General features: G+C 31.3%; 1 protein-coding gene across 1 annotated transcript in view; it reads right to left on the bottom strand.

Annotated features, from left to right (window-relative positions):
- Nucleotides 1-18,984, bottom strand: part of LOC125064458 (lachesin-like) — a 98,205-nt gene that overhangs the window by 36,738 nt on the left and 42,483 nt on the right. Inside the window, exons 3-5 of the mRNA XM_047671492.1 lie at nt 7,740-7,873; nt 4,130-4,315; nt 2,998-3,190 (exon numbers count right to left, since the gene is read on the bottom strand). Of these exons, the coding sequence (XP_047527448.1) occupies nt 2,998-3,190; nt 4,130-4,315; nt 7,740-7,873 (513 nt within the window). The remainder of the gene's footprint in view (nt 1-2,997; nt 3,191-4,129; nt 4,316-7,739; nt 7,874-18,984) is intronic.

The raw sequence follows: 18,984 nt of genomic DNA, 5'->3' as shown, positions 1-18,984 counted from the left end.
GCCGACCAAATCTATATGAGATGGGATCCATTTGAGAGCTATTTGAGTTCATCAATAGATCCTATGCAAACTTTTAAGAGCACTCTGTATTTTCTCTCTTAAGTAACGGTTTTGTCTAAGCATTTTGAAAATATGTAAATACTACAATATATCAAAATTTTATGATTTCCCAAAAAAAACATCAGAAGAACATCATCACTTCCAAATTTAAATTTTGTTACATAATATCTTCTCGTTTAAGTTATGCTAACACTGACATTATAATATCTATAAAAAAACCAATCTAAATATATTTTATACTGTCAAATTAAAGAGGTAGGTATATATGTCTAATCGTTTCGTTGGTTCTTTATTTAGCCAAGTGCTGAGATGAGTAGGTGAGTAATTATTCCCGGGCGGTATGAGATTGTAATCCAACGGGATTAGAAAGGGCGGCGTGAATGGTAATAGGAGCTCCCCGAGGTGCTGTGGTCTGATTTACTGCTAAGATTCAATAGTGAATATTTTAAGAGTTGATTTATTCCTGCCTCATTTCTTAAACTTCTTCACTGTAACGTTATAAGTTATCTATTTTATATATGTTAGTGGTTTTAAGATCTTGACTTCCATAATTATTGTTTTTTAAGAATTCCCAAGGTTAAGGTCGGACAAAATAAAGAGTAATCTCTATATATTTTCATATATAAATAATACTAGATATTGTAATAAATTTTATTTAAATGCAATCGTATAAGAATAAATTAAATGTAAAACTATCAATGGTTCGTTTACAAGATTCTATTAAGAAGACGCGTTGAGTGAATAAATGAGTTGGGTAAATCTTTGCGGACACGAAATATTGTTAATATAAATGTATTAATAAATATTTATTAGTTTAACTTGAATTATGCAAAAGTATATATAAATATGAATATATAATATTTTTAGTATAACCTGTATTCTGATTTTTTATATCTATGTTTTGAATATTCTAGAAACTTATACATGTAAGCTTGATATTTTAACAAAGGGAATCTAACATAGTACAACAGAATTCCTTATCCGGATTAACCTACTTAATATATGCATAGCGAGGCTCTCATGTGTTGAGGGTCAAGCTCTCTCATGTAGTTATATGAGCGTACAGACTTTGTACTGTAAAGTCCACGTTTTCAAGTTTTTAATTAAACACAACATATGGATCATTGATCAATAAACATTTTATTGTATTCATTTATTTCTTAAGTGCCCTAATCATTGATTGGAAAAAGTATGATTTTGTAAATCACACTTATTTGTCAAACAATACTGAGTATACTAATACTAAGTGTACTAGCTTGACGGGTGAGTGAGTATCAAGGCACAAGGGACATAACGTCTTAGTTCCCAAGGTTGGTGACGTATTGGATATGCAATGAAAGGTTAATATTTCTTTCGCTGTCTATGGGGGTGACCACTTACCACCAGGAGGTCCGTTTGCTCGACCGACTACTTATATTATAAAAATAACTATAAATCTTCTCTAATTATTACTAACAAACTCGTATTTTAAGTGTTAGTGTAAATTTATTATCAGTGTTTTTTCTTCTGGATTCACTTAAAAAGTATTTGAACGATTGATACTTAACTTTCATATTATGATGGTTTATACATTCATTAGTGGGTGTATTTATTTTTTATAATTTTTGAGATATAGGTAGCTTCTTATGTCAATAAATAGTCGAAGAGAGAATTGTTGACCTATGCGGTTTGTAGATATTTTAAGAAGAAGCTCAGATCTCACCGCATGAGCGTAAAATATCAAAATGCGACACTGACTATAATAATTATAAACTTGATAGGATACACGTATCAAAATGGCGTATTTAATAATGAACCTACCAATAAAACACATATGTCATTTATAAAAAAGTACGTATCTCATGTACTTTTTTTTACTTTACTATTAGGCCATAAAATTATTGATGGCGTCATGCACTATAACAATTCAATGATAAATACTTCACAGTAAAATGTGAAAAAATATTATTCCAAAAATTACATATATTGACTTTTGTTTAATAAATATTATAAAATGTAAGCTGAATCAAGTGACGGTGTTTGGTTTCATTTCGGTTTTGTGTACCTATTAATAACTTAATTGTGGACTTGAGGGGCACATGACATAATTATATGAATATAAAACATTATAACATAAACAAATACATCTACTAAACTATTGATAACGATCTTCATAAACTTATATTTCCTTTGGGTACCTTATTAATAATGGCGAAGCACGCAAACTGTTAGCCATAAAATTTGCATGATATTCTAGACCCATAAATTTTATGTTATTTTATGATTTATTTTAAATAAACCGTTTTTGTTTCTTGTTTTCATGATTTTTTCTATTGGAAATTATTTACGATCACTTGTAATAGATGGCGATTAAAATATTTAATCACAATCATTATACGCCTGTCCCGTTTAATTGGAATGCAATGTAATAACAGTGCTTCATTTTTTTTGGACATGATGTGTCAAACTTTTGATGCCGTTTACATTTTTAATGACCATTTGGAAAGTCTTTGTCAGTAGCTTGAATCCCCGATGCTACAGGGGTTGGGGTAATTGGAGAACTTACGTTATCGAATCGATGGGCTTAACAAAAATAACCTATACGGCTCTTACGATAACCACTTGAGATTTGTCGAAGATAGAATGCAATTTGTAGAAGATGCCTTTTGACATGACTTTTGAAGATATTCCGATTATAATGGAATAACATACCTGAAGTTGTGGAAATAGTGATTACATATTAGTTGTTCGTGTGAGAATCAAAACATTAAGTGCGTATGAGTGAAATGTTGATGGCGAAGATCTGTAAGTTCGCAGGGCACCTAGTTTTCCGACGGTAGAACGGTCAAGGCAGTAATAAGTCACGTAACTCTTGTGTTCATTTACCGCAGAAGAACTAGTAGAAGACCGACAGATACTATACATGGAAATTTAATATTAATGCAAATCATACGTTACCTTTGGTTTTGCCTTGAGGTCCACCTCTGGATATTAAATCTCCACCATCTTCACGCCTCCAGACTATTTTAGGGGGTGGATATCCGCGTGCTTTGCACACAAGCTTAGCTGACCCCCCTTCTGGCACCATCATATCTCCAGACGTCTCTTCATAAATGATGTCTGGTGGAATTACCACTTCTAAAAATGCTGTCTGTAAAAAAAAATATAGTAAATAGTGGTATATATGTTCAGTAGCCGCAATTATGAGCTCCTGGTCTACTCAGACAAATAGTGCGGTCAAAACTATGGACATTACTCGTCCGGAGCCGATTCGGGTCTTCATAGCATTTTGTGTTTTGGCTAGGGAATTGTTAACACTTACAGTAATATATGTTTTCGTGGTCTTGAAAGTTTTGATTGGTTTAGTAAGAAGAATTTTTAGATTATTATTTTTAAGTCTTAATTAAATAATTTGTCACTAACTTTTCCTACAACACTGTTCACTTCAAATAGATTTTTTATCTCGTAGTAATTATGCTATCCTTATCCTGGTTCAGTCACAGTTACTACTATTCATCTAGAATGCTAGTAAAGTAAATATAAGCAAAAAAATGAATTGTTAAGTGAAATAAAATATGTGATGTCGAGTTTAAGTTTTTATTTTTTCTAATTTATCGATTTATATCGCAGCGGCTACTTTAATTGATTGTACTTTGGACGGAGGTCATTTTAGTTATTGATTGTCAGCCCTCTTATATAATTTTTATTTTTATTTAAATAATATAATCGGTTATAAAACTGGTTGGGACGCAAATCTGTGATTATATTAAATTTTTTTTTTTTTTTTAAATGGTATATTTTTATATTACACAAGACATAAATTAAGTTTATAAAAAATAAATATCGTCATTAACAATTGTCACCCTAAAAGGATTAAAAATAATAATTTACATAATGTCATGATCATCAATTCTCTTACATTTAAATCTTGTATAAATAATAAAACAATACTGTATAATATAATAATATTTTTTTATAAAGGATACGCTATTAATCAGCATATTATAAATATGTCTAAATTTTTACAAACTAAAAATTATACAGTACTAATGAAAGTTGTTAAAATAATTAATGAATCTTATAATGTTACCTGCATTTTCATAGGGTCTGTATTTACTTGGCACATGTATTGTCCTCTGTCCTCTCTCTTCACACCGCGGATGATCAACGTCCACGTGTTGTAGTCGTTGTGTGTTACACTCAGACGTGCGTTGTTCGTGATCACATGTTCGTGTATTGCCAGAATCGCCTTTGTATCCGCTTTGATCCATGCAACCTGTCTCGAGGAATTACACAGAATATTCTTCAGATATGCATGACTAAAATATTTCCGCAGTTATTTTATCTAACCGTCGTTTCAGGGATAGAGAAAAAAATATATATAACCAGTCCCGATTATCTCTGATGAAGAACGTTAGCGGTTGTAAAAAACGTAAGCGATGAAGACTTTTATAGCGAACAAGTCTAATTACAAGCGAATACTTCCCAAGAGGCAGTCATGACAACGATCCTCGAGCGCCGGCAACACTATCTTGTTGCGAGCGCCTCGCAAAATGCTCTCGGAATTTTTAATTACATTTTCGTCTGGTCGCCGCTATGAGGCGTACTGCGGGCGTACTGTGAAAACGCCCTCGTTTCGCCCGCTTTACCAAAAGCGTCGACATCGCAATAGAAGCTAATTTCCTGCATAGCGCGTAACAAAAAAGAAATAAATGTCCACGAAAATATGGCGTTACAGATACATTTTGTTGGACGCGGAGCTCAATTTTATTTTAAGAAATGTTAGTCATAGAACTATTTTGTTTGATATAGAAACTCTTTGAGAGGACTGGTTAAAATTTAATAAGAGTCGTATTTAATTGATATTCTATGATATTTTATATATTAGAGTGCAGAAAGAGTGCTCTACGATAGGTGCTATAAGGAAAGTTGACTACACAATCTTAAAACACTGAGTGCATGTCATCAATCACTAATCTGTGCACTTCACTAAGGTTGTGGCTACATCTTAACCTATCAATAGTGCCAAAAGGAACAGGTATAATATAAAAACAACTTATGCTGAATAAAATGAAAATTAACGTGAATTCTTCCAACCCTTTCTCAAGAATTATTAAATTATAACAACTGCCATAATTTAACTTCAAAAGGTTGGAAAGAAGAGAATCTTTTGATGCAATTTTTAAAAACATCGAAATTAAAATTAATTCGTCATCTGCGCGTTATGTTCAAAAACACGTTAAAAAATAATAAAAAAAGCAAAATACTACGATACATCATATAATGTTTACCTTTTATTGGTTAATGGTTTAATTTATAAAATCAACATGTTAATATTTGTTTTGGAAAATTGCATCAACCATTTAACAAAATAAATAAAAGTTTTAAAAACATTGAATATATATTTTAGTATTTACCGGCTTCCAAACTCATCCATACCAGCGGTGCATATCGAAGTCATGTTATTTGTTTTTTATTATGGAATGTGTGTTATTGTATGGAATGATACCATTTACGAACGGTAACATCTTGTATGTTCATCATTTCATCATACCTTACCTATAGCTTAACTATAATTATTATAAAAAATAGTTGTATAAAGATTATGTGCATATTTCTGAACTCAATCATAGATGTAGTCTATTTCTTAATTCTGAAGACCATCTTGTTCCATATCCAATACCGATATTAATGTTTGATTATCAGTTCAGTCCTTGTCTTTGGGGAATCCCTCGTATTACTGTGATTGTAATTACAGAATACGATCAGTATTGGCGAGCAAACGAATGTATCGATGTCTATAAGACTTCGGATATCTGACCTGTTTCTTAGCGATATACTTACTCGGTCACGAGAAGTCGCTTGGGAGTCGATCGAAATGATTGTTTCGAAACTGAGAATTTGAAGGATTTTGCAGATTCGTTCTCATATTTGGATTAGATTCACATTGATGTGATATGTTTTCACTGTAGAAATTGTTAATAAGCTTACGTCGGAGACAGTTGTGTTTTTTATTTCGTTGTTGTTTTTTTTTTAAATAATTAAATACACTTTCTTAAGAAAAGTGTCCGCGACGATGCAGCAGCTTTATCGGGGAAGTAATTTGCTTAATTGAAAACAATTAGTTTTTTTACCAATTCGTTCAGCTTTTTACCTTTGTAAATGTCTCGTTCAATATTATTTCGAATAACTCAACAATAAGATACCAACTGTAGATTAACTGTGGGGACAGTCGAGAGCACCGCCTCTCGAAATGATTGAACGGGGACTAAGGGGGTTTGTCCTGGCTTTATTTTAATTTCGTAAAGTGACTGTTTTGCAAGGTCTCCTTGCCTAAATGGAATAGCCTCGTAGTGGATTAGCGGTTTCGCTTTGCAAATTAATTGATACCCGAATGCATACTACATTTCCGCTTGTTTGATGGCTTTCGAAGCGTATTTCATTTCACGTTTATTCATTTATAGTTCGCTCGATGTTTGGTGAGCTTTTTTATATTTTATAATTTCATATTTATATTAATAGTATCCAATTATTTAAATAATAATAATTAATTGGATTTATGTAGGGGTCTATTCAAATGAAATGTCTTACGAGGAAGGGGACGGTGCTATTGATTTTCAATATACATGCTTCATAACTCGCTTATTATCGACATAGCAAAGTTTGTGCATATATTCAAACCCAAGAATACGATTACGTCATTCGTTTTAATTTTATATTCTTGAGTTTTTATTCTATGTGCAGGTGTAGGTGTCTGTGCAAAATGTGCCTTGTATTACTAGCTATGCTACAGTGAAATAACTGTGCAATTCAGTTCAAGTGTTACTCTATGCTAGATAGAGATAGTTTCTATTAGGTGAGTTTAGAGGTGCATTGAAGATTGTGTACTAAGAAGTGTGAAAGTTGGTGCAGAGGACTATTCTGTTGAGGTCTATAATTGAAAGAGCCTTCATTGATTTACCGCGAATGTCAACTCACTCACAGTGTCACTTTTAAATATGTTGATTAATAAATTTAATTCTTATTTTAAAAAGTCACTGATCGATTATAAATTAAAAAAAAAAAAATTTACACATGATAAAATGTTTGGTTTTGTATATTGAGTTGAGGCATCAAAAAGAGTTACTATTTAGTTTGTATATTCCGAAACTATAATCATTTTCGCTTAAACTTCACACTTAGTTTGAATTAAAATCTATATGAAAATTGTTCAAGCAACGTCATGTTTATTTTATGACATAATTTTCATACATATAAAACATATAAGTTCAATAAAGAGACTGTATTTATACTTATTTAGGCGAAAACAATCGATTTATTAAATTTTATATTCTTTTCAGGTTTTCTGGAAGAGATTAATTCTTGGGAAGAGAAATTACAAAAAAACTCTATATTGTAAATAGTTTTTGATGTGCAATAAAACTTGTTTAGTATTTTATATTATAATGAAGGCTTTTTACTAATCACTAATAATATCAGTTCTGGCAGAACCTTTGATTTACTGCCTTGCTATAGCCCTCAGACCTTCATTACTATTCAGTTCATTCTATGCAATCGAGACCCCGCTGAAAATCAATTTGGCTTCTGAATAAATCATGTTAAGAGACTACCAGGCGTACAACTATAGACCTCAATATCAAGTGCTGAGTGAGGGTGCTCGTCTATTCGATCTAGCTGTATTGAGTTGGTTTGATACACACCCTGGCGGTGGCGGAGTCGCCACTCACCCTATAACCACCCAGGTTATTGACCACGCAGGTGAAGGTTGCGTCCCTCCCCTGCGCTATCGTCACGTTCTCCAGGGGATACAGGAAATCCGGTTCCAGACCTAGAGCTGAAAACATAAAAAATAAAACATTTTTTTTTATTTTATTAAAAATATTTGGTAATTAAAATCGAATTGCTATAAAGTACGTGTATAACAGATATATTATTAATAATAGCATTATCATTAAGCTACGTTCACATCTTTGCAATAAAACGCAAATGAAAAACAATGTTTTTAATCGACGTAATCTGTACGTGTCTGTTTTTAAATAGGTGTATCTCCGCATTAAAGTAAATCGAAATGAACGCAATCGCTTCCGTATCGCACTGTCCATCTGTTAATTTATTGTTATTGCTTTATATCTTTAAAATCAGCCTCTATGAAATAAAAAAGGATTATCATAGTGTTAATGATATTGTTTGAATACATGTTCATTTCCCATTATTCAAATAATGGACCGTTTTTTATAAAAATATACACAATTCTTCAAGGTTATAGGCTTTGATTAAATGCATTGTAAAATAATAGTATCGAATTATATGAATTTAAGATGACTCAGTGTTAGAGCTCATGAACCTTAACCGAAGATAGCGATCAAGTCCGAACAAGCACTACTGAGTTTTGATGTGCTGAAGTTGTATTTTTTTTTCATGTCATTTAGATTGGCGGACTGGCAAAGATCCCACCCGATGGTTAAGAATAACCACGTTATCTAATTTAAGTTTCAATCCAAAAACAACAATACTAAGTACTGCTGTTTGGCGGTAGAATCTGATGAGTGGGTGGTACCTACCCAGACGGGCTTGCACAAAGCCCTACCACCAAGTAAAAAAAAGTATTGCAGTTTAACGGTAGAATATAAGATGAGCCGGTGGTACCCAGGGTTGAGATGATGCAAAAAAACCTACCTAAAAGCACGGTAGGTAAAGTTAGGACATGTACTGTACATGTACTTATCCTTTAAGTAGAGCCTTACCCAAGCAGTGGAATATCTACAGGCTGCTGTTTACTAGATATATAATTTAACAAATTTATATCATGAATAAATAAAAGGGCTCCATAGCAAACGGTACTAGCAGAAATTATGATCAATGCAAATCCGTTTCAATTCCTCACAAAGACGACTAATGTATATGATTAATTAAATTATATTTATAGTATGTTAATGTTACCGGATAATTTTAAGTATATATCGTTAGTTTGTAATAAATCTATCCGGATTGTAAGCTGAAAAATATTGTAAACGGAACATTCAATTCTTGTAGGATTATAAAATAAAGTCCGTATGTTTAGTATTACTCAATCAGGTATTAAACGTACGTACGTACGAACGTATGTGAACGGCTTTGATTTAAATTGAGACTAGAGGTAGCTTATGCGTATATTAGAGGCTTAACACTCTTGTAACTTATAAATAATATTATTTATTTACTTATAAGACACACTAACGACAAATCCATAAGTATTTACTATGCGTGCAAACTATAAACATTGTATATAACATGAATCATTTTATATACACAAGTTTTATAGGAAGACGTATTCAAACCTTGCTACAATTTTTAACTCAATATAGCACTCACTGGAATATTCTATTAATTTAGTTTTTAACAATTATTCCAAAATTTTAGTATTAGAAACAGCAGTAAAATAAAAATTTTAAAAGTCACTCACTACCTCTTTTTGTAACTTATTTTATACCACTTAACGGACTTCGATGCGATTTACAATAATATCATGAAATAAACGAGGATGGCTTGTATATATAATTAGTAAATATTTTTTTGTCAATAAAAATCTATTTTAGTACGCTCACGTGGCTAACACTGGCTAAATTTTAGGAGAAAAATCAAAGCAATGTAGTAAAAAAATTTAAGCCTTAAAATGTCCTTCAGAAAAGTCAGGAATAGTATGTCTTTATTTTCTAAGGTACACCTGATAAAACACTATAGAAGTTGGAAAGCGTATTTTCGTATAATATGGTGTTATAATAAAGATTAAAATGATTCCGATCAATCATTCGAATAAAGACTTTAAAATCGATTCCAAATGACGTGCAACCGATTCATTCGCTGAAACGAGTATTGGGAAAACTGGCTGTAACATTACACCTTAAACCTTATGATCTTGGCAGTTATACTACTCAAATTTTGAAAATAATTATGTTTCAATCAATGGTTTCGAAAAATTAAATATCATACAAATGTTGTTTGCATAACTTTTATAAAATTACTAGTAGAAGAATATTACAGCAGTGCGATAAATACGGACAATAATATAAAACAATTAAAGCAATTTAAAAAAAAATTGTGATCGAAAGATATATTCTTAAAGATAAAATCGAGAATCACCGCAAAACACAGTCGTGTATTGCGGGTTAACGTCAGAATCTGAAGTAACATTTATAGGATACAACATTCGTCAACATTCCACGAGTGAGATACGAAGTGAGTTCTTATAGAATGACAGTGCTGATACAATTGATGCGGACAGTGTGTATGGTCTTAGCACTAACATGCGTGAATGATTAACGACTGACGTATTATAAATCATGTCATACACGGTCAGTGCGAATAGATCAGAGAACATTTGTATGAATTTAAATTTTGGGAATAATTCGTGAATTAAATTAAATTCAAACTAAAAACGAACTTTCTAAAATATTGTATACCATTACAAACAAATAATTCGAAATATAATCTTCATTTTTTTTATTACTATGTTGTACTTGGAATACAAATATCAACCGAACACTTCTCTTTTTAAAACCTAAAAATAATATATCTTGGCTGAGATACCGTATTTTGCCCGGCAAATGGATGGCTCGAGGCGTCAATATTCTACGTGACCAGTGCCTCGTGTCCTGTCCGAGGAAACATGTGTCGGAAGTGAGGACTATCTATTTGCTCACAGAATAGCGATGGTTGAATTATTTGTAGACACATCTAGCGGAAGATTGGCTCTACATTCATTGAGTTGGATGCTGCGCTGACTTGCATTGCTCTTTGTAATCAATAATGGCTTTAATTTTAAAATAACTTTGTGTTTTATTATCGTAAAGTCTAATAAATTATTTAAACTTTATTATTTGTTGAATTTCGATTTAATTTCAACTTTTGTTAGTGACAGCACCGAATTACGTGAGACAAAGGTTTTTAAATAGCTTCGTTTTATTTTAATTGCGTTTGTAACTTAATAACACAACAACGTGGCTTGTTTAATAAATTGAATAAAACATCATGATATTAATTATTTATATTTGGAGACAGAAAAAAAAACATTTCATCATTAAGAAAGAATTATTTTTGTTTAAGTTTATCTATTTATATATTCTAAACTTATTAGGAACATATAACATCACAGAAATAAAATACAAGTTTAATTAAAGATAGACAGATAGACAGACTAGAATATATTAATAAATAAATTATTTACTGAAATTTTTCACACTCAAGTGAGTAAGACAAAAAATAATAATGTGTACTTCATTCAAGTAGAGTCGAAACACTATTGAATGGTAATTTTACAAGATTAATTATGCATACAACTACACGTGGAATGTAGATTCTACTGAATCTAATCGAACAAAAAAGTATTTAATTATTATTTTATATAAATTATACATTAATATATATATAAAAATGTCGGACCAGTAAATGAGCCAACGGATGGTAAGTGCTCTCCACCGCCCATATATATTGGTTCTCTAAGAAATATTAACCATCGTCATTGTCCCTTGTGCCTCTAGTTACTGACACACTCACCTTTCAAACCGAAACATAACAATACTAAGTATTTTTGTTTGGCGGACAAAGCCACTTAGAAAGTTTTGTAACAGTTACACGGTCAAATGTATACGATCGAACTACATATAGATCGGTCATATATAGTTTAAGACTTAGATGACATTTTGACAGCATGCTATAAAAATATTTCTTTGAATACCTACAAAGTTTCTATTTAATTTTCATTGACAGCCACGATGTAAATTATTGAAATAAGCACACATGCAAGCATTATAGAATAATAATTTTACAAGAATTACATAAAGAAACCGCTGGTTGAAATGTAGATTCAACTAAGAAGAACCGGCGAGAAAGTCTGTGTCGCAGTTAATCTTTTTAATATTTTAAATAACAAAATCCACGCTTTTTTAATCACCTGTACAGTCAATTCCATAGACTAAGAAAGTTTTTTTATTAATTTCTAGTATAAATTTATTAGTACGAAATCGGTACAGAACAGCTTGTGTACTGAAACCTTATTAATAACGATTAAGTGTATTATAAGCAAAATTAAAAATATTTGTTTTTATTTATATTGTGTTTATACAAAAAGAAGACTCAAAAGCGACTCGATATATCGCCGTTGTAAGCACGTGGTGAGCCCAAATGGGTCAATTGAGGCTTCAGTGCAAATGTTGCCACATTCAAATGCCAGCGCATACCTACGAATATGTAAGCCGTTTCTATATTGGGTTCGGACAAATTCTCATTTGGGCCTTATGAATATTGTTATCTTTAATGAGTTTTTGTATAATTGTTCTAATGGAACGTTTCGTTAATTTTTTAAATTAAAAATATATGTACCAAATATTTGTTATATTTATTTACTTATATATATATATCTTTTCAGATATAGTCGGTAGAATCTTCGCTTCAAATAAAAATTCAATATTTGAAATCACTTGAATTTGAAATGAAGTTCGTTATAATTTATATTTTTGAATTACTTATTAATGCTTCGTTATATATTAAAAGATATTCCATTTTTGAAAATTCTGTATACATAAAAGCGAAACACACACAGACGTGATGTCCTGCTTGACCATGTATTAAATAGTCTTCTCGGAAATAAGCTCCTTCTTCTTTTATTTTGACGTAAAATTATTTAGAAGTTTTAATAGTTTACAAAAAAACGTCTCTTTATTTATTAATATATATTAAAAAAAGTAATGTCTTCAAATGTAATTGATTTATAGTCAAACGATCTGTTTCGTCTACACTATCTTTACATAGTATAAAACAAATTCTCTAAGCAACGGTTTTAATGCGGTTTCCATCGATAGTCAGATTCACGCGAAAGGCTAGAATGTATGTATGTTTTGACATTTGAAATGCGTTGATATTCATTAATTAATATTTTACGGGTGTTTCTTGCACGTGGAATATTTGCCAAGGGAGTAAAATATATATATATATTAATAAATTATGACAATTGTATCAAACTCAGTTTTGAATCCAGTTAAACAAAATGTTTATGATTTTTTTTTAACACAGACAATGATATAAAATAGTTTATATATATTTTAAATTCTAATTTCAAAATACATGCAAACATAAAGTTATGCATTACAGCCTAAGCTAGGCTTAGGGGACCATTCCTTTTCGAAACGGTCACAAGATCTTATATTGCACACCACCATTATATGCAGGTGTGCTCACGATAATAACCTTCACCTAGCACGAGATGAATTATAAACACCAATTAACCTCGTGATAATTCAGAGATGCATATCCGGGTTGAACCCGCAACCTACGGTTAAGATTGTACTAACGACTAGTATAAATAAATCGACTTACATAACGGCTTCTTTATATAAAATTTGAATACCGAGAATAGATTCAAGAATAGTGACTTTACGTTTATCAGGGTCATGTGTAACACGGAAAAGTCGAACATGCTGGTGAAAATAGAAGATAAAAATAAGTCTGTTTGAGTCGGATCGTTATTGCAAGTGTTGCTTTACATTCCCTGAACACATTTCTATCGAACGAAATGATTCCGGACTCCAGGGTGAATAGTAAGTGTCCGAGCCTTGGCGACGGTCTTTGTAAATAGAGGATCAGGGCGTTAGATTTCAACGTAGAATGGTAATGTTTTGATTGAAAAGTTTGATGTTTCGTTTTTTTTTATGGCACGGCAATATTCATGACGAAGGCATTAATTTAAACAAACCGTGATTACAATACGTGTTAGAAAATGTTAAACGTTTTGTATAAAAATTAACGTTCCAATTTTAAATTATTATTCAATTTTGTAAAATCAATTAACTATTTAAAATTGGAACGTAATCTTTTTATAACACATACGAAAATATAATTCTAAATTAAAAATAATTGATCCTGTATTGTTTTAAAAGATAATCCTTTAATTAATATATTAATAACAGCTCATTAAAAAAAGTATTCAGTTATTTATTTTAATGAAGTAAAATACATGCAGACTTGAAGATCCGATACGGGGCTGAATACTGTTTCATTTGCAATTTGGTTCAGTGATTCCGTTCAGTCTCTCGACGGGAGCATAGTGAATTATGTGCTATTGTTGTTACCAGTAAACGATGGCCTACTGTATATCATGAAGTTACGACTAGGAAAACGTTTTACTAGAGAAAATATTTTGTTAGACTTTTAATTTAAGTCACATTTTACGTTACAGGACTTAAATTTGAAATCTTATCAATTAAAGATGGTTAATTGATTCAAACAATAATAATATAATATTAGTGAAACTAGATATCCTTGAAACTCATATGATGATTTATCATGTCTTTGAAAATAGATAAAGTAACAAAATGTAAAATCTCTCTGAATGTACGAAATTAAAAAAAAATACAGGACATTTTATTTACAATCATTTGAAATATAAAAAAAAAATATATAAAAATAATGTAGTTTTGAAATCTATCAATTTCTCAAAAGTATAAGTTTGTGACTAAATTTTAATATGTGCTTAACTGAGTCTACGGACGGCTTATATTGAACCCGGTGGCGCTGCGACCGGTGTTATGTTTTATATATATAAAAAAAAATGTATTAAAATAAAAATAATTCATTCTCACGTATTTATGTAAATAGTATAGTATAGTCCGTTACAAGTTTAAGTATAATAAGATATGATTAAGTTCCGAACGAACTTGCATATTACATATTAGAATAGCATAAATAATTGAGCTACAATAGTTTTCGATACTCATGTTTCGATTACTCCCAGTCTATAAATCGTCTAACGGAAATTAAGCAACATTATTCTGAAAACTTTGCTATGAAATTATTTTCAGTTCTCTTGTTTGCCTAAATATAACTTCTTGACTATTTCCGTGAATATTAATGTGTGAATAAAGATATCTCAATTCGTTTACAAATCGACTCTTCACTTGGATCAAACCTCGGTTTAATTTGTAAGACTTTGCAAACGCACACAGCTACGAGATCCACGACAAAAAAGGTTTATTATTGGAATATAAAAGAAAAAATTCTGGATATATACAGATATTCTAGCACCAAACAGCATTAGCAACTTACTATCGTTGTGTTCCGGTTTGAGAGAGCCAGTTTAACAACAGGCACAGGGGATATAACACATCGACTCCCAGGGATAACCGAACATTGGCTCAGTAAGAAATGGTTAATGATTTTACAGCTAGTGACCACTTATCATATTAAGTTGACCCATAATATCTGCTTAATAAACTTTGATATTTACACTATCATAGACAATGTTTCATTTATAATATAAACATGTTGTACCTCACCACTAGAGGGCGCTGCAACATTTCATAAAGAAAAATCTAATACTACTTGTTTTTATCGTAATATTTACACAAATGAGTTTGTATATCTATTGGATTTTGTGTGAATGTTTCTAGCATATCAACGCAGAATTTTTTTGATTTGCGAGTTGTATCGTGTAATCGCTTACAATTAAATAAAATCAAAGATCTGTTGAAACAAATTCAAGACTATCATGAAATAGCAAGCGTGGAATATATGCTACACTGTTTTAAAGAATCACTTTGAATTCGAAAGTTCAGTGAAACCAAAACCATCGTTTATCGTCCCTAACAGACTTAGCTCCGCATACGCTGTTAGAAAAGGAAGGTGAGAAGATTAGAACTATCTGATAGTGATACTGCTGTATATGAAGTGATACTGATATTTATATATTTTGTTTATTATAGTCATGGTTTTTTATTATATTCCTATCTCTACAGACATGTTGTCCTTGCTTTTGGTCAATCTACCTTTAATTTGTGTCTGGTGTGCCTGCATATCTTATTAACATACCGGTACATCAAAATGTCTTGCTTAAAATCTTGAACCTTTAAAGTTGCGTCACTATATATCTGATATAATATTATGTACTTATATTTATAATTATATATTACAATTTATATAACAGCGGCAATCATTGTATGAACACTAGAAGTAAAGGTAAATTTATTATACTAAGTTTTCGACTCGGCAAAGTCAATACGAACATCCTTCCCGGGACAAGGTATCCGTTTCTATAATTAGGTACTGCAAATTTTACATTTATACAGTTTTCAATTTGAATTTCATATTAAAAAAATATAGATAGGACTAATTATACAATACAAGAATACATAAATGTTAAAAATATTTATTGCATACGTTTCATTATATACACTTAGTACTTTCATAATTCGACTGGTTAGAATTCAGACACAACACCAAAGACTCAGCAAAGCACACCTGGATATAATTTAGATGTTGTGATACATTTTACATTTTTTCTGAGGCTTGGGAGTGTAATACATCCTGTCAAATTTGATTTCGGGTTGTTTCTGAGAATTTCTCGAAAAAAATTTGAATTGCTGTTACAATCGCCTTTGGAATTCTCCCTCTGTAATCTTATCAGCTAGATACTAGAACTGTATTTAATTATCCTGTTAATCAGGTTGTTCAGTAAAGTACAGTAATAGCATGTAAATTTCCCACTGCTGGACTAAGCCGCTCCGATGCGTCTTGGTAGATACACATGCGGCAGAAATTCATTGAAATTAATATTATGGTTTCCTCGTCATGTTTTCCTTTATCACCGAGTTTGAGATAATATTTAAACATAAATTAAACAAATGAAAATTCAGTTTTACTTTACCAATTATTGTGAACCCGAAATCATCGGTTAAGATGCAAGCGTTCTAACCACTGGGCCACCTGAGGTTATTCAAAATTTTCATAAAATGGTTGGCCTTGAAATTCAGTTATTCATTGCATTTATACGTATTCCTCGTGTAACAAAAGTAAGAAAATATAAGTATTTAACTTAGCTGAAAGTTGACTTTTTAGGATCACACAAAGTTGAACTTTCAAACGACATGAATTTATAAAAACTTTTTGAAGTCGTTACGCTGTTTGAAGGAGGGCAAGGCTGCAGTTTGTGCCACTAGAGTCACACTTGGATTTGTTTGCCACAACTAGTTAAATGTTCGCTGAAACTTTATTTAGGATACCGAAGTATAAGAGATGTCGTAGTCTAGTTATTGTTGTGAAGTCCATTTTGAGAGGCTGTAGGGAAAAGTTTATTTATCGCCTATTGTTATGACATTCTGCTCATATTCTATGTTAGATATACGACATATCTTGAAATTAAAGTGATTTACTGAATAATTTATTTGCAGAATAAATTAAGAAGTTTAAAAAAAAAAGTTAATGTACTCAAAACTTTATTCTATATGTACGAGGCATTAAACTATACGTATTGATTGGTCTATGACTCCTCGGACCTGAGAAGTACCGGCGAAAGAAACTCAGCACGATTTTCATTCTTCTTATTTTCTTACTAAATATGACCGTGGAATGAGAATAAAAAAGGTACATAAACTGACTAATTTATATAACAACATGTAATAAAAAAAAAATTGAATTTGGAATTCTAATTGAAACGATAGATAAATGAAATTTATCAAATTCAGTTAAAGAAAAAAATATTATAAATATTATCGTATAAAAAACTCCTAAATACGTTTACTGAATTCGTAAACAACAAAACATCCGAGTTACGTTATTTACTGAAAAAAGCAAACCACATTCGAGTTTACAAACATGATCGCGTTAAAGACTCCCGCGGGGGAGCGCTGCGGAAAAATAAATTGTAAGATCAGAAGGCAGGCAATAAACCTAAAACAATGTAATACAAAACCAAGAATTTTGGTTCTGGTTTGCAGAGCGCAGTCGAAGTAGGGAAATTCTTCAACAACATTGTTTCTAAATTAAAACAATCTCATAATTGCACATTCTCCAACTTCTTTGATGCAGCATATTGTCCGAGGGTGGGTGGGGTGCGGGGTAGCAAGGGGGGAGGGGTCGCTTGGGGTAAGTTTTGAGGCAAAGTTAAGCCGATTAAGTGTCATTTCCGCCGCGGAACTAGCACTGTTCATTAAATATTTCGAGCGACTTAATTGCTGAGGCCTTAGTCTACTCGATTTTGAAATGTGGACAGATCCGATTGATCAATTACTTATTTCGCTTTTCAATTTCAACGACAGAAGAGATTTAATCTACACCATTCATAGGACACCAATTCATACTTTTTTGTTTTGTTATATGTAGTTTTTTAATAATATGAAAATTTGATAAATTTATGATATAGTATGCCCATCAATACGTTGGCTAGTTAAATTTCAATCCCTTATCAAAAGATTTAATTTAAAAAAAAAAAAAAAAAACAAATAAAAAAGTTAATAATCTGTAACACAAATTATTATCAGTTACCGTCAGGGACTTCACTAACCTACCTATTCCTTTAATAAATTAATCTATACTAATATTATACATGGAAAAGTAACCATACAATCGATGTTTATAAAATTTGCTATGAAGCTTGAGCCCCAAGGACGGATAGAGGCTAATTTTTAACCTTAAAGTTGAAGTTGTATATTAAGGCCTGTATGCAATTTGAAGGACTCTTCTAACAAATTTAATTCATCACGTATAATACCGCAGTTTCAGCTAGTAATATGTAAATACAAAGCCTTCACTGTCGAATCCTTAATCATCAATAAATAGATTATGTAATATACATGTTCTTTTATAATTCATGATTAATTGTAAGAATAATTCTTCAATTTCTTTACCAGTTCTATTTAGTAAGAATCCACATTGCGAACGAGTAGTAGATTCGCGTTTAAACTTTTTTTTTAATAATATAGCGTTGGTCGACGGGCAAATGTGCCATCTGATGGTAAGCAGTCAATACTGCCCATAGACATTAGTGCTGTTAGAATTATTAACCAAACCTCACATCTTACTCACCCTTCAAGCCGGAACACAACAAGACTAAGTATTGCTGTATGGCAGTAGAATGGTAGGGTATTATAAAAGGCTTGTACAAAGCCCTACCACCAAGTAAGAAAAAAAACTAACTTAAAA

Source organism: Vanessa atalanta, chromosome 1 (genome assembly GCF_905147765.1).
Source record: "Vanessa atalanta chromosome 1, ilVanAtal1.2, whole genome shotgun sequence".
NCBI lineage: Eukaryota > Metazoa > Arthropoda > Insecta > Lepidoptera > Nymphalidae > Vanessa > Vanessa atalanta.
Note: the sequence above shows the minus strand (reverse complement) of the source record. Positions and strands in the feature narration are given on the sequence as shown.